The sequence below is a fragment of the Sturnira hondurensis genome, unplaced genomic scaffold, assembly GCF_014824575.4.
Source record: "Sturnira hondurensis isolate 20B ecotype Veracruz unplaced genomic scaffold, ASM1482457v3 Scaffold0006413, whole genome shotgun sequence".
In the NCBI taxonomy this organism is placed as follows: Eukaryota; Metazoa; Chordata; class Mammalia; order Chiroptera; family Phyllostomidae; genus Sturnira; species Sturnira hondurensis.
The window spans coordinates 8235810-8250167 of NW_028079044.1; the positions used below are offsets into that span (position 1 = coordinate 8235810).

General features: G+C 32.2%; 1 protein-coding gene across 2 annotated transcripts in view; it reads right to left on the reverse strand.

The window, feature by feature from the left end:
* The window catches only part of FANCL (FA complementation group L), a 58577-nt gene that overhangs the window by 25259 nt on the left and 18960 nt on the right, over positions 1 to 14358 (reverse strand). For both annotated transcript variants that reach the window (XM_037047966.1, XM_037047965.1), the window contains 2 exons: positions 7332 to 7428; positions 2533 to 2601 (listed from right to left, as the gene is read on the reverse strand). In XM_037047966.1, the coding sequence (XP_036903861.1) occupies positions 2533 to 2601; positions 7332 to 7428 (166 nt within the window). The remainder of the gene's footprint in view (positions 1 to 2532; positions 2602 to 7331; positions 7429 to 14358) is intronic.

Sequence of the window (14358 nt, forward strand, 5' to 3'; positions counted from 1 at the left end):
CACTAAGAGTCTAACATGTACAAAGAAACATATTAGGATGTTCACGGCAGCAAGAAATTTAGTAAAATTGTGAACAACGACCTCAGTAGGGCAACAGATAAATTAGCTGGTAGATTAATATAATGGAATGATTAAACATGCACGGATCATTGGTAAACCACAGAAAAATTCAGACTGCAATGCCATACAGAATATGGCATTAACAAATGTAGCAAAAATATGAATAGACAGCATACACATCGATTTCAGGGAAGTGGTTACATCTAAAAAGAAAGAGAAGTAAATGAAGAGGAAAGGAGAGAGGGAAAAGAGGGGCAAGTCTCAGTTGTTCCAAAAACATTTTATTTCTGAGAGGCAGAAACAGGAAGCGATATAACTGAAGCAAATATGACAAGATATTAACATCTGTCAAATTTGAGTTGTGGATAAAAAGGTGTTTAAATTTTTATCTGTGATTTGCTAAAATTTTAGTATAGTCTATAACTTAAAAAACAATTTGTAACATTCCAGTTACTACTAATTAATTTTATTTTCTTGGAGCTAGTACAAAACAGTGAACTTGTATGACCCAGTTAAATCTAAAACTTTAATTTGAATTAGTATGATAAATACTTAACTCCATACTTACATGTGCAAGGCAGTTGTATAGTAGTGTTAAGTAGGAATACAAATTTTTTTTTTGTTTCTTTAAAGACTTTTCAGCCTAGTAGAGTCACAAACTAAGTTTGCTAAATCACATTTTTCTGTGGAGATGCAAACTTTATTTTTTTTAAGATTTGACTTATTTTAAACAGAGCGGAAGAGAGGGAGAAATAGAGGGCGAGAAACATCAATGTGTGGTTGCTTCTCATCTGCCCCCTACTGGGAACCTGGCCTGACCCGCAACCCAGGCATGTACCCTGACTGGGAGTTGAACTGGTGACCCTTTGGTTCGAAGGCCAGTGCTCAATCCACCGAGCCACACCAGCCAGGGTGAGATGTAGATTTTTTTTCACAGACTTAAGTCTGGAGGAAACTTGTATAGTTATCTATATACAAATTAAAAACTAAGGAACATCAAAAGACATTCTTCAATTTTGGGTTTAGATAAGTTAAAGTATAATTTAGAGAAAACATATCTGTAAAGAGTAATACAATCTAAGTACAATGCCATCTCATGATCCCACATAAAACAAAGAAAAAGCTTATAGAGCCAAATAGACAATCTATTATTAAAAACACAAGAAAGGTATACAATTTACATATAATTCTAATTCTTTTTTAAGAAGTCAACCTAGTATTTCTTATATATTTGTAACATATAACAGAATACCAAAAGGAAATCCATGGTTTTTCCGTTCCTTTATTTTGCTTTTTTCTCAATTTCCATTGAAAAGAGGAAGACTTTGTTGTTGTTGTTTTTAAAGAAAAAAATGAGAAAAATTTTTAAATATATATGTATGATTAAAATGACATGTGAACCTACACAAGACTATTTAAATCCTGTTAGGCTATTTTTTTAACTAACTTCATATATAGGACAATTTATATATTTGTAACATAAATTGTAAACATAAATTTTCAGTTGAACCTATCAAAATTTCATAACAAAACAACAGGTATCCTCTATTTAGAAAATATTTGTAAAATGTCACTAGCAAGTTTGTTTTCTTTTTTTCTTTGCACAAGAACAGAAATGTTCATTTGCTTTCAATTGATATGATTTACCAGTGAAAGAAGGACCAGGCCCATTATCACTAGGGTGTCCTTTGAACGGAACTGCTACTATTCTGCCAGATCTGTAGAAACCACACATGTACTACTGATGATGGCACTACTAATAATCATACCACCTTATACCTATATAGTGTTACAACTTACAATGTGCTTCTAAATGCATTATCCTGTTAGATATCATCAATGTATTGAGAAATCCAATTGACAGAAGCAGGAGAAAGAATCCCCTATATTCTTTATTCAAAGTATGAATGTTTCAAAGCATATAAAAAGAAAATAGTCCAAGTTCAAAGCTGAATGAAGGAAAAACACTTTAAAACTATAAAAACTGACTTGACATGGCAAGGTTTATTATATTTTTAGTCATAATCCATTCTCCTTTGAAAAAGATTCTGATATTCAGAATATTCTGATATTCTGAATTCTGATCAGAATTCTGATATTCTGTCATCAATGTTAAAAGTTTTAGCAATCTGAAAAATTTCACCCAGTTTTCCCCTTACTGCTCACTACTTTATAAAGTCTTTTAGAATTTAAATTTAAAGCAAACTTTCTGTCAAGAAAGCTGCTTCATGTTTATTTTAACTGAAGCATAAAGAACTATAGTCTGGAAGATGTGTGTAAATGTGTGCATGTGTGTGCAGAGAGAAAAAGGAACATTAACTGCTGGGAAATATGAAATAAGCACTCTAAAAGTCCTGTTTATAAACAAATGCTTAAAGAAAACTTAAAAAATCACTTTATAACCTACAATGGTCACTTACAAATAAGCAGAATATGATCTTTTAGCTCCTTAAAACAAATTTATTAATATACCTGTGGTGTCCTGGAAACAGAAAATGAAACAGGAAAATCCACAAAACAATCCGGTGATTCTGCAGGGTACTATGAAAAAGCATAAAATTTGGTTATTTTTGCTCCTATGTGACAATTTCACATGAGGTATTTCATAAAGACTGAGTATATTAGTAAAAGTATTACAAGCACAAACTTATTATAAATAAATATTTTGATTCTACTGTTAAAGAGATGTCAAGAACTGATTAATAGTCAAGTTATATTCAGGAGATACAAAGTCTGGTGATTTGGCAATAACAATGGAATCAGTTTCAAGCAAAGAGAATGAATTAGGTCAGTGTTAGGTCAGCAGCTAATGTGATTTGAGGGGTAAACCACAATGGACCTCAGTTTCTTATCTTTAAAACAAGAGGTCAAACTAATTGGTATTAGTTTCCTTTTAGTCTAAAATTTAATCTCAAACAGCCTGAGTTACTATTTAAGGCAGAATTAAGAAATGTACAAAAATACAATTATCAATTATATGAAGTATTTTCCACAGTTAAATAATTACTTTTAGTAAAAGGATAAATAAAAAGAAACAATAAAATGCCTTCTGGCTTATTACGAAAAAAAAAGTAATAGTTTTAAGCCAGAAAAAGATTTGCATAGTTGATAAATAGAAAATTAATTTTTCAGCAGTTTTATACAAAAAATAATAGTCACTCGAACAAATCAGTTTTCTAAGTAAAGGCAAAACATAGTTTTTCTTAAAATCAATTTTGTAACTGGAGAACTGTACTACATAATTTCTCTAAGATGCAATTCTGGATTTTTCAAAGTTGTGTGTAATTAAAAAAAAACTAATTTCTTTCCATTAAAAACCTAAATTTATCCCAATACTAAAATAAACTTAGTTTTAGGAAAACTTTCTCTCATTTGACAGAATGTTTAAAATAAGTTTCGGACTCAATTTTTCATCTTATTTTTCCCTACTTTGCTGAATGAAGCAAAAAGGGACAAAAATTATCACCAGAGTATTTGAAAAATAACACCAATCCACTGAAGTCAATGCTCTAAAATGAATTAACATTCAGTTACAATCTGTTGGGTGAAAACAAACCTATACACTCTGACTAATGGTATCTGGCTATGTAGAACTGGTAACACAAAGGCAAGTATATAGAAAATCATATAAAATATAACAATGCTCTAATTTGGAAAAAAGAAAATGAAGAAAGGCTATCCTGAAATTAAAGAGGGAGGTCTATTTCAGACAGTTAAAATAGATGATGTATTTAAGAGTGTAACTACTGTAATCACTGGAAAAATAATTTTTATGACATGTTTATAAGTCATGTGATTATCTCAAAGTGAACACAGGCAGAGACTTTAGCTTTCTTTAGTTTTCAGCTCTGCTAACTAATTTGTGTGATCTTCGACAAGGCAGAAAACTTGTTTTATAAGTAAAAATGATGAAATTCAACTAAAAGTGTTATAAAATCTCCTTTCCCTCTAAAATGTTAAATTCCATAAAGCTAATGATGCACACTTAAAACCTCCATGGCTCAAAATTGGAATATTTATTTTGCTTTTGACTTACTGCTATTTATCTTCCACTGATGCTGACAATGAACAACGTCAACTCTCTAACTGAAATCATCAACCTGAGTAAGAGTATGAAGTCAATGAAATGTTTACTGTATTTAGAGTAGCTAAACTAAGTGAAGTACCTATGACTTTGGAGATCATTAAGTACATACAACTCATTATGCTAAAAAGTATATGGTCTTATATTTCAGTAGGACATAGTACAGTACATGGTATGTATGTACGGACATAGAAAGAGATCTAATATAATAAATAATTGAGCAAAAAAGCAGGTTATAATAAATCTGATCCCACATACAAAAATGTGAGATAGTTTGAGTATCTTTTAAACATATTTCATGTGCAATTATATAAACATACAATCATAAATTAGACTGATCTACATGTAGGTGGCTTTGCTGTGTATCTATTATAAGTTAAATGCTTAGATACAGTATGTTACTTATATTCACATTTAAGATCAATTTTATTTATATAATAAATTTTGACATAACTGCATAGAACGTAAAAAAGCACAAACTTATATACATATGGATAATTTCACATGAATTATTCAGTAGTATCCTAGATATTCATTTTCAGAATCATTAGTAACTATAACATAGATAACTAAAAATAACTACCAAAATGCAGGTAGTTTTCAGTTAGTATAGGTATATATAAAATCACCACAGACTGTCAAAAGTGAAACTTTTGACAACAATAAAAATGCCATATAAAAGAATATTAATTGAAAAATAAGTATAGTAATTATTTTTAATTAATATATACTTTAAAAAATTCACTTTAACCAATTCAGTCAAATCAATAACTATAAAATAATACAATTATAAAATGGTAAAAGTGTATTTCCTGTCACATGCAATATATTTAGACTCTAGTATATAGTTCTAAGAAAAAATTTTAACCCAAACCGTTCTGTGATTGGACCACCTAAAAGGTAAGGCAAGTGAATACACACAAACCACAGATTACAAAAACCCATCAGGGATGGAGTGCCCAGCCTCTGATACACATCTGGCATTTGTTTTTTAAGTAGTTCTGAGCATGGCCAACGCTAAGAAAGCCCCAGGCTACTTCTTTTTCAAGGAAAGATAATTCCATCCCACAGTTCAGGACACATTGTAAGTATTTCGTAAAAATGCACCTATAAAAACAACAGAATACAACTATTTCCTTCATCATATTTATTTTTTATTTAGATCATTATTTTAATATGGGGAAATCTAGTCAAAATTAATATTTTTTTCTTAGAGGGTTTTTGGAGACAGTGAGGGAAGGGGCAGAATTGGAAATATACACTTCAGAATAAAGATACTAAAACAAATGGGTTTCTTTGTAATATATCCAAAAAAAGTGTGTATTTACATAATAAGCCTGTTTTAAGGCTTGTTAAAAAAAATCAGCTTGACCTTTAAAATTTAGTGGGATTAAGATTTTGCACTATGTACTCTTAACACAGATCCAGCTATAGTCACTACTTTTAACTGAAATCCCAGACCCGAATATTGCTAGAAAAGAAACGATCACATCTGAAAGAGAACTTGAGTCCTCTATGAAAATTAAACTAAATGGACAATTAAAGAATCCAGTAAATCATACCATCATGAGATTCATTTAGTTCTACTCTGTCTTTTAAAAAAGAAAAAAAACATTTTTTCTTCTTAATTCTTTCCCAACTCAAGGCTTTCTCTTCTCTCCTGCCAGGGCATCTATGACAGGGCTTCACAGATACCACTATTGCAAACACTTAAACATGTTCTCCAGAGAAATATTAAGTGTCTCTTCATCTGCCTTGTGAATACATTAGAAAAACCAAACAGACTAGTTGCTACATCTGGCTCTCAATACTACCAATAACATCATTAACTGGAATTAATAATACAATTTTGTAGGAATAGATATAGGCAGTGTAGACTTAAATCATTATTTGTTCAATAAGTGGAAATGCTTGCAAAAATTAGGCTATTAAGAAAAAAAGAGAATCAAGACAGGATGTATTTAAAATCTCTCTTTTTGGTTTTCACAGTTGCAAAGCAACTTTTATCAATGTACAATTATTAACAAATAAAGCTGTGAAGGAAATGACAGGACCCTTGCCACTGGCAGTCTGTGACCTTTGGAAGGATAACGGCAGCTTTCTCCCTGGTCTTAAAAAGAGCACACCTTGAAAAATCAAAAGGGAAAATAATATTTTTTACTTTAACCAAAATATCCATGTAACTTCTTTTACAAATAAGATTTCTAAGTCCACTAATTTTTTAGCACTTATCACACGAGTCTTAAAATTGTACTTAAACATTCTGTGTGTGAGAAAAAGAGAGCAATTCCTCAACTTGTCTGATAGAGAGACACTGTTAAGACATCAACTTTTCTGTGTCATCCAGTACAGCTTTACGTATTAATTCTCTCTCCTGGAAAGCTTAAATGCCAGGCACATTTTTTAAAAGGACAAACACAATTGATCTTTTCATCACTACAATCTTCTGAAATAGAGTTGATTGATGACTCCTGGGAATAAAAAAAAAAGATGTCCTGGTTTTCTCAAATTCTAATGTTTCCCCAGTGATTACTAAATAAATGATTAATATGCTGAACTTGCTTATTCTACTCATTTCTCAAAATTCACAACTAGAACTAAAAAATAAAGATGAAGGCGACTATGTTTAGTGTCAGTAGTCACAGATCACCTGCCTGCAATATGGGCCGACACATAGAGGCATAACTTCGGCATATTCTTAAAATTATAGAAGTAAAACAAAGTTCAGTCAAAACAAACAAATTATAAACGACATGGGTGTGTGTGTGTGTGTCTGTGTTTGAGGGTTGGGAGTAGGTCAGAAATCAGAATACAAAGGTCATTAATTCGTAGTAAGAGTTGAAGACAAAAGACCTTCAGTAAAACTTTACTTGGGACAGTGGAAACTCCCAACTCTTCCTATACTGGACATGACAAAAACAACATTTTGGTACTTTGAGGCTACTAGATCTTATTGCAATATTTTTTATGAAGTCTATATTTTGATCAAATTTGAACTAAAATAGTGACATGAAATTATATTTAAGCTTTTGGAAACCTGGTGAATTTTCTTTGAGGCTTTTCAAAATAAAACTACCATTATGTGTATTTTTAAAAGCAGCTAGCATTTCTTTACATTGAAAACATTCATAGGGGTCATTTCACAAAGTATTCCCTAACCACAATAACAGTGTAACGAAGCACATACCTTTGCCTTCAACTTGAGAGTGATTAGATGCTCTCTACCAGAAGCATCTTCAGCTTTTAACTTGATGGTACTGAAGCAAGAATCCACAGATACAAGTCTGGTGAGTAGAGAGAATAAAAAATGATCACACTGGGGAGGGCAGGATGGGCAGCGGGGGTGGTGGTGAAGGATAGTAGGATTCAAAATAAAAATATTTGCTATATTCCTATTAATCCATTACAAATATTAATCAGAGGGATTTCTGCATTCCAGCCCTTTATGCTGCTATATAGATTTACTGCCGTTAATACACCAGCCTAGTGCTTAATGCAGTCATAGATCTCTGGATTATTTACAATGTGTGTCAAGGCTCATGCTGTGGTCAGTGAGCACTATGTTTCGGTTTTCCATCACTGGAACCTTTGGCACACACAGCATGTTCCTGTCAGCCTCTACTTATGTACACATTAAACTTCCTGTCAAACTCTCTGATCCATTTCTGTAGTTTCATACAGTATGAGACTTTTATGCTTCCTTTATTTGTTTTCTCCTCGATGAACTTTTCCTTTATTATCAATAATGTTACTTATAAAAATCTGGCTGATATTACTTCATATACTCAAATTGATCCTCCAAGGAAAATGCTGTATAAGCGCAGGTACAGCCTGGTCTCCTAACAATAAATTTTCTTTTTGTGCGATATATAGCTTCTGACACTTAACCTGGGCATGTATTCCAGATGACTAATATTTTAAACATATAGCACAAGCACGGTTATTTTGGCTTTAAGTTGCTCTAGATGCATGAATTTTTCTATAATGGAAACCAATACCCTTTGAAATATATCATTCTGTAAAACTATGGTCCCTTGAGTAGCATAAGCTACTGCCAAAAATGTTCAAATTTAGTAGTACATTTACTAGTGAACTGGGCATGTGGATATTTTTTGACATTTTTACAATACTATTCTCTTGTAAAGATAAAAAGTAGCCTAAAAGTATTGCACACCTTATCACCCACACTGATGGTAAGACACACTGGAGTTCAGAACCAACATTACTCTCCTAACCCAAGAAACATTTTTTTAACATCACTACATGCTATTTAGTCACTGGCCAGATACAATGGTAAAAGTGGGTCAATTTCAAAAAAAAAATATGCTGGGCAATAAAGTAATGGATCAGTTTATAATGAAAAATAGCTCTAAATCTAAAGAAGCACCTATCTTCAACAAGAGTCTAAAAGATAAGAAAATCTTTATTAACAGAAGGAATGTTTATCATAATCTGCAAAAACTCTAGGGTCTTAGAAAACAAAAATAAATTTATTCTAAAAAAATGTTTATTTACATTAAAAATATCAAAGGTGTTATATATAAATGTTTATTAATTTCCTCCAGCTATATCTGTAAGCATCTCAAATTCCCCTTACCTCAAAAATTTAGAACATAAGACTTTATCAAATGTTTTAGCAATATAATTCTAAAGGTAGATATATGGGCATCTAACTTTTGAAAATATCAATACTTCAGGTTCAAGATGCTGATATAACCATATGCATATGCTTCTATCTACTCACTAAAAAAAGTGTAAATCAACCCACAGTTACAAAAAGAACAAGGAAATAGCATCAACTGAAACAAATTTTCAACAAATTCTGTAAAAATAAAACGTGGTTTACAGAACACTGGCCGACAAAACACACTAGAAGACAGGAAAAAAGGGTTCCAAAAGTGAGATAGCTGGCATGAAAAAAGAAGAAAGAAAGTCTATAGAATAGAGGGTATAACATATATGGGAAGAAACTAATGGAATGTTAAAAAAAATGTATAAGAAAGCAAAAAAAGAAGACAAAATTTTAAACCAAATTATAAACAATGAATCTGTGTTAAAAATTATAATTGTTCTACCATAAACTTTCCAGTGAAAAATAGTTATGTAATCATAAAAAATCAAACTGCTTACTAACCACAATTTTAAAAATCCAACAGTAGTCAAAGCTAAAAGAATTACAGCTATAGGAACTAATGTAAATATATTTGACCAGTTTACTTTAAAAAGAAGAGATGCCAAAAATTGAGAGGTAGGAAGGGGAAAGAGATGAGGAGGAAATATTAGGAACACTAAAATTCGTAATTGCTGATTTGAGAGTAAAAGATACACGTCATTAATTGAATGAACATGAAAAAAGTTTACAAAATATTAACCATAATAGAAAAATAAAAAAACAATGAAGATGGGAGAGAGATAGCAGTATAGGAACTTAATTCTTTCTAATCATAGTAATCAGTATGCAATTCCTAAAGCTGATATATCAAGCAATATTAAATATAGGCATACTATTTTAAAATATGAAAGCTGTAACATGAATATTTCAGAGTATTTGTCTCAAAGAATAATACTGGAGATACAAAACGTGGGAAAAGGCTGCTGCTTTTTTAATAAGCCTTAAATAGGTTATAATCATGATGAATATATACAAAGACAGCATAAGAAGGGCAGGGGGAAAAGAAACAACAAAATCACCAACTAGTACTTTTCATACTTCACATTGCTGCTCCTCATCCAAATGTTCAAATCATTATTGAACATCTACAAAATTAGACAGAAATAAACAAAAGTTCTAGTCTCTTTTTCTCAATCACACAAACAACATTATCATCTTTCCACAAAGTTCAAGGCATGTGGACAACACACTAGAGACCACGCCATGCCCAAAAAATGTCCCTTAAGTCAAAATGTTAAAAAAAAATTGTTAAACTTTTAAGAAGTCAAAACCACAAAAGACATTTATAATTTCAGGTTAATCTCAGCCCGGTCATTTAAAATTACACATTTTACTCATCTTGATTTCTGTCTACTTTGTTTCGGGGACAGGGAGAAATCTTATTATGATTATTAATACCTTGAGAATATGTGACCTAGACTGCTACATATGATCTAGTATTTATTCTTACCTTCTTCTTTTTGGTAATAGAACCCCTGCCTCCCTAGCACCCTCCACTACACCAAGTTTTAGCAGGGTACACTTCCAACCCAATAGCAACCCTTCCCAGCTGCCCTTGGGTATCAGCATATTACTAAATTTTGGCCAATAGACTGAAGACAAAAGTGACTGATATGTGCACTTTTTCAATCATTTATTAATAAAACCATGCCTTCTCTTCTTCACTGCCCCTCTCATTCTCTGTCCCTTCCTTTTGACTAGATCTGAGACAGACCAGTATGAACCAGCAAACACCACGCAGACAAGAATAACTCTCTTAGTGCAGTCCTGACCACTAGAGCACTTTCTGCAATAATGGAGGTATTCTACATCTGCACTCTCCAAAACAGTAGCCACTGCGGCTATATGCGGCTATGGAGGACATAAAATATAGCTAGTATAGACACAGCAATTTTAATTTAGTTTAAATATAAATGCCAATAGCCACATGTGGCTAGTAGCTACTATACTAACCAATGCAGTAGATAGTTACGAAACAAATCAAGGAAACCTGAGTTCTTGTGTGACCTTGTGGAACAGAGCCACCTGTACTCACTCCTGACCATCTGCCTACCTCTACACTGTTAATGAGAGAAGAATAAAATTCTATCTTGTTTGAAACATTCAGGATTCGAGGCTCTCTTTTTAAATAGCAGTTCAGCCTATATTCTCATTTTAAAAACATATTTCTATATATTCACAATAGAAAAGAATAATTTTGTTTGGTCTACAAAAGAGATATTAAAGAGAAAAAACAGTGAGAGGCTCTTACAAGTAATACAAAAATCAGCCTTTAAACAGTCTATTTCAAATGTTCTGCTTTATTGTTAAGGTGGGCAACTTAATTTAAACAATATAGCACAAATAATTTTTACTGAGTTAAAGAAAATAAACAATTCATGTAAATAATATATTTAGAACACTTTCATCATTGGAAAGCTCAAATTCTTTTAAAGTTATGAAATCACTTTAAAATTTATACGTAGGAGTTTGGGTATTATTACTTAGCTAAGCATATTTAAATTGGCTAAAAGTATAAAAACACAAATATAAAATCTAAAGAAATTGAAATATACTCTTGGCACTTTGAATTTATTATTTGCTGCATGTCTTTGTAAATCTGCTTGTAATAACTAAAATGGCACTAAACATGACAGTTAAGTTTTATAAACACTTAAAAAGGATATTAATACTTTAGCTTCAGGGAGGTTTTTGTTGTTCTTGTTAATAGCTGAATGCTGTTGTCAATACAGAGCAGCAGAAGAAATGTGTGCTTTATCTCTTGAAATACTGTATCTATTTTGACCAACAGCCTGTTACACAGCTTTTCTTTTCTTTAAACATCTAGATATATTTGTATAGTAATAATATCAAAAGGCAAACTAAAGACTTTCATGGTTTAATAAAACACCAGAGTTTCCATTTTTACCACTACTCTCAAGTTTAAACATTACTTCAAACCTAGATTTCAAAAAACAACCTAACTGATGCCTTTACTTCTTGTCTCTTCTGTATACCAACCTATCCTGGCTTCCATGACTAGATCAATCTTCCTAAGCATCTTTTAATCATATCAAGTCCTTGCTCAAAAATACTCAAGGAGTCCCCATCACCTGCATATAAAGAATCCTTAATTTATCAGTCAAGCCTTCATCTGGCCCTGATATTAATCCTCTTAGGTGAGCAACTGATTTACTCCCAAGTCCAGAAATGAATTGTACATTTCCATCATTACAGCCTTGCCTCCACCAATCCCTCATTTTTAAGGCTTTCTAATGTTCCTCCCATGCTTATCCCAAAACCCACCTCCTCTAAGAACCTTCCCACATTATCTGTAGACAAAAAGGACCTTACCTTTCTTGAAACTCTCAGACTGCTCCTTTTCATGTAAGTTTTTATGTTTTTATAAGAATATAAAAGCTTTATACTTCCATGTATGTGCCAATGCTCTATGTATTGAATGAACATGGAGAAGCTATTGTCAGATTGGCTCTTATTCACTGCTTCACATGTATGTTTTAAACAACTGAATGCAAAATGTTTAAATTTGATACTATTAGCACATTACCAATTTATAAATACACAAATTTTTCATTATTAGATAATTTGCAGTTATTTAGTTATTTGGATATACATGTGAGGAGAAAAACAGACTTACAAATATAATTTAGAATGAAGACCATACTTACTAACATCTATGGTCTTTTGTGTTATGTAACAAAAGTTATTACTGGTTATAATTAAATCATAACATGAATTAAGTGCTATAAAACTCCAAATATGATACATTCACTTAGAAAACTGCCTCAAACTCAGTCGTATCAATATAATAGAAATAAAACTAAAACATTTCCTCTTCCTTTCCAATCCCTTCCTATATCCCTAAATATTTCTAACACTAAGGTCTTCACTTTTAAGCCAGACCTCAATATCACTATAACTTCAGCAGAATTGCTATTAGTACATCTTAATTCATTACTTGTCTTCTTTGTCTTCTTTCCTCCATTGGTATGCCACATTTTATTTAAAGGTTCCATCTATCTCAACTCGTATTTGGGAATGGTACCTTATCATATAAAGACTAATCTCATAAATTAATATAACTAGTCCTCAATATCACCATAACAGTACATTTAAAATTACAGGTAACATCCATGTCTACCTAAGATGGAGTAGCTTGCTATAGACCAGCACTTCCACTGAGAACAACTAAAGTAACCTGATGAAAGGGAAAAGAAAAAAATAAGTCTGAAGGCATCAAATAACTACTAAGGCAAGCAGGACCTGAAGGGTCCAGGTCCTGAAGAAGGGGGAATAGAGGAGAAATAAGCCAAAACTTTCCAGCCACTTTTCCTTTTGACTATTTACCAACTCTGAACACAAGCGAGAGAATAAGGATATGAGCAAAAGGCACCAAGAACTACTCGTAAGTAGCAATGACAACAAAAACCTAGCAGAATTTCTGGCAATCTTTTGAGATAGAGAAATCCAGTGGAAAGGTAGGACCAGAGATTTTGGCCTAATAATTTGACAATTTTCCATCAAAACTTTTGATAAATCCATACCCTGTGATAGATAAGAGGATAAAAAGCCAAGCAGAAAGCCAACGAAGAAAAGGGAAACTATTTAAAAATCTCAGAATTAGAATTTAGAACCCACTAGTGAGAAAAAGTGCCAGTGAATATCCCCAAACTCTCAGTGGGAACCCTTGGAGGACCACCCACAAAAGCAAACAAGAGGTAGATGGAGCATTGTGAAATGGGTCAATAGGTTCTTCTAGCTATAAAATAAATAATGGGAATGTAATGTACAGCATGGTGACAACAGTTAATAACACTATATTGTATATGTGAAATTTGCTAAGACAGTAAATCTTAAAAGTTCTCATCACAAGAAAAAAATGTGTCACCATGTGTGGTGATGGATGTTAACTACACTTACTGTGGGGGTCACTCTGTAATATATACATGTATTGAATCATTATGTTGTATACTTGAAACTAATATAATGCTACATATCAATTATATCTCAACTAAAAATATTAATGACAATTCTTTAGGCAGGAGGAAAATTATTCTAGACAGACGGATAGGAAGGAATAAAAAACCCTAAAAAAATAATTGTGTGTGTGTGTTTATATACACAATGGAATACTATGCAGCAGGAAGAAGAAACTCCTACCTTTTGTGACAGTGTGGATGGAACTTAAGAGTATTATACTAAGTGAAATAAGCCAGATGGTGAAAGACAAATACCATATGATCTCACCTATAACAGATGAACAAAACAAACAAATGAGCAAACTCGAACAAAACACTGAAATAAGGAACAGACTGACAGTGACCAGAGCAGGGGGAGGGAAGGGGAGAAGGGGAAAAAGAAGAGGAAGGGTCTAGACAGGGAATATGTATAAATGACTCATGGACATGGACAAGGGTAAGGATTAACTGTGGGAGTGAGGACAGGGTGGGGTAGTGAAGAGCAGTGGGTGAAAAATTGGGACAATTGTAATAGAACAACAGTAAAAACAAACAAAACAAAAATAAAGTTTTGAAAATATGAT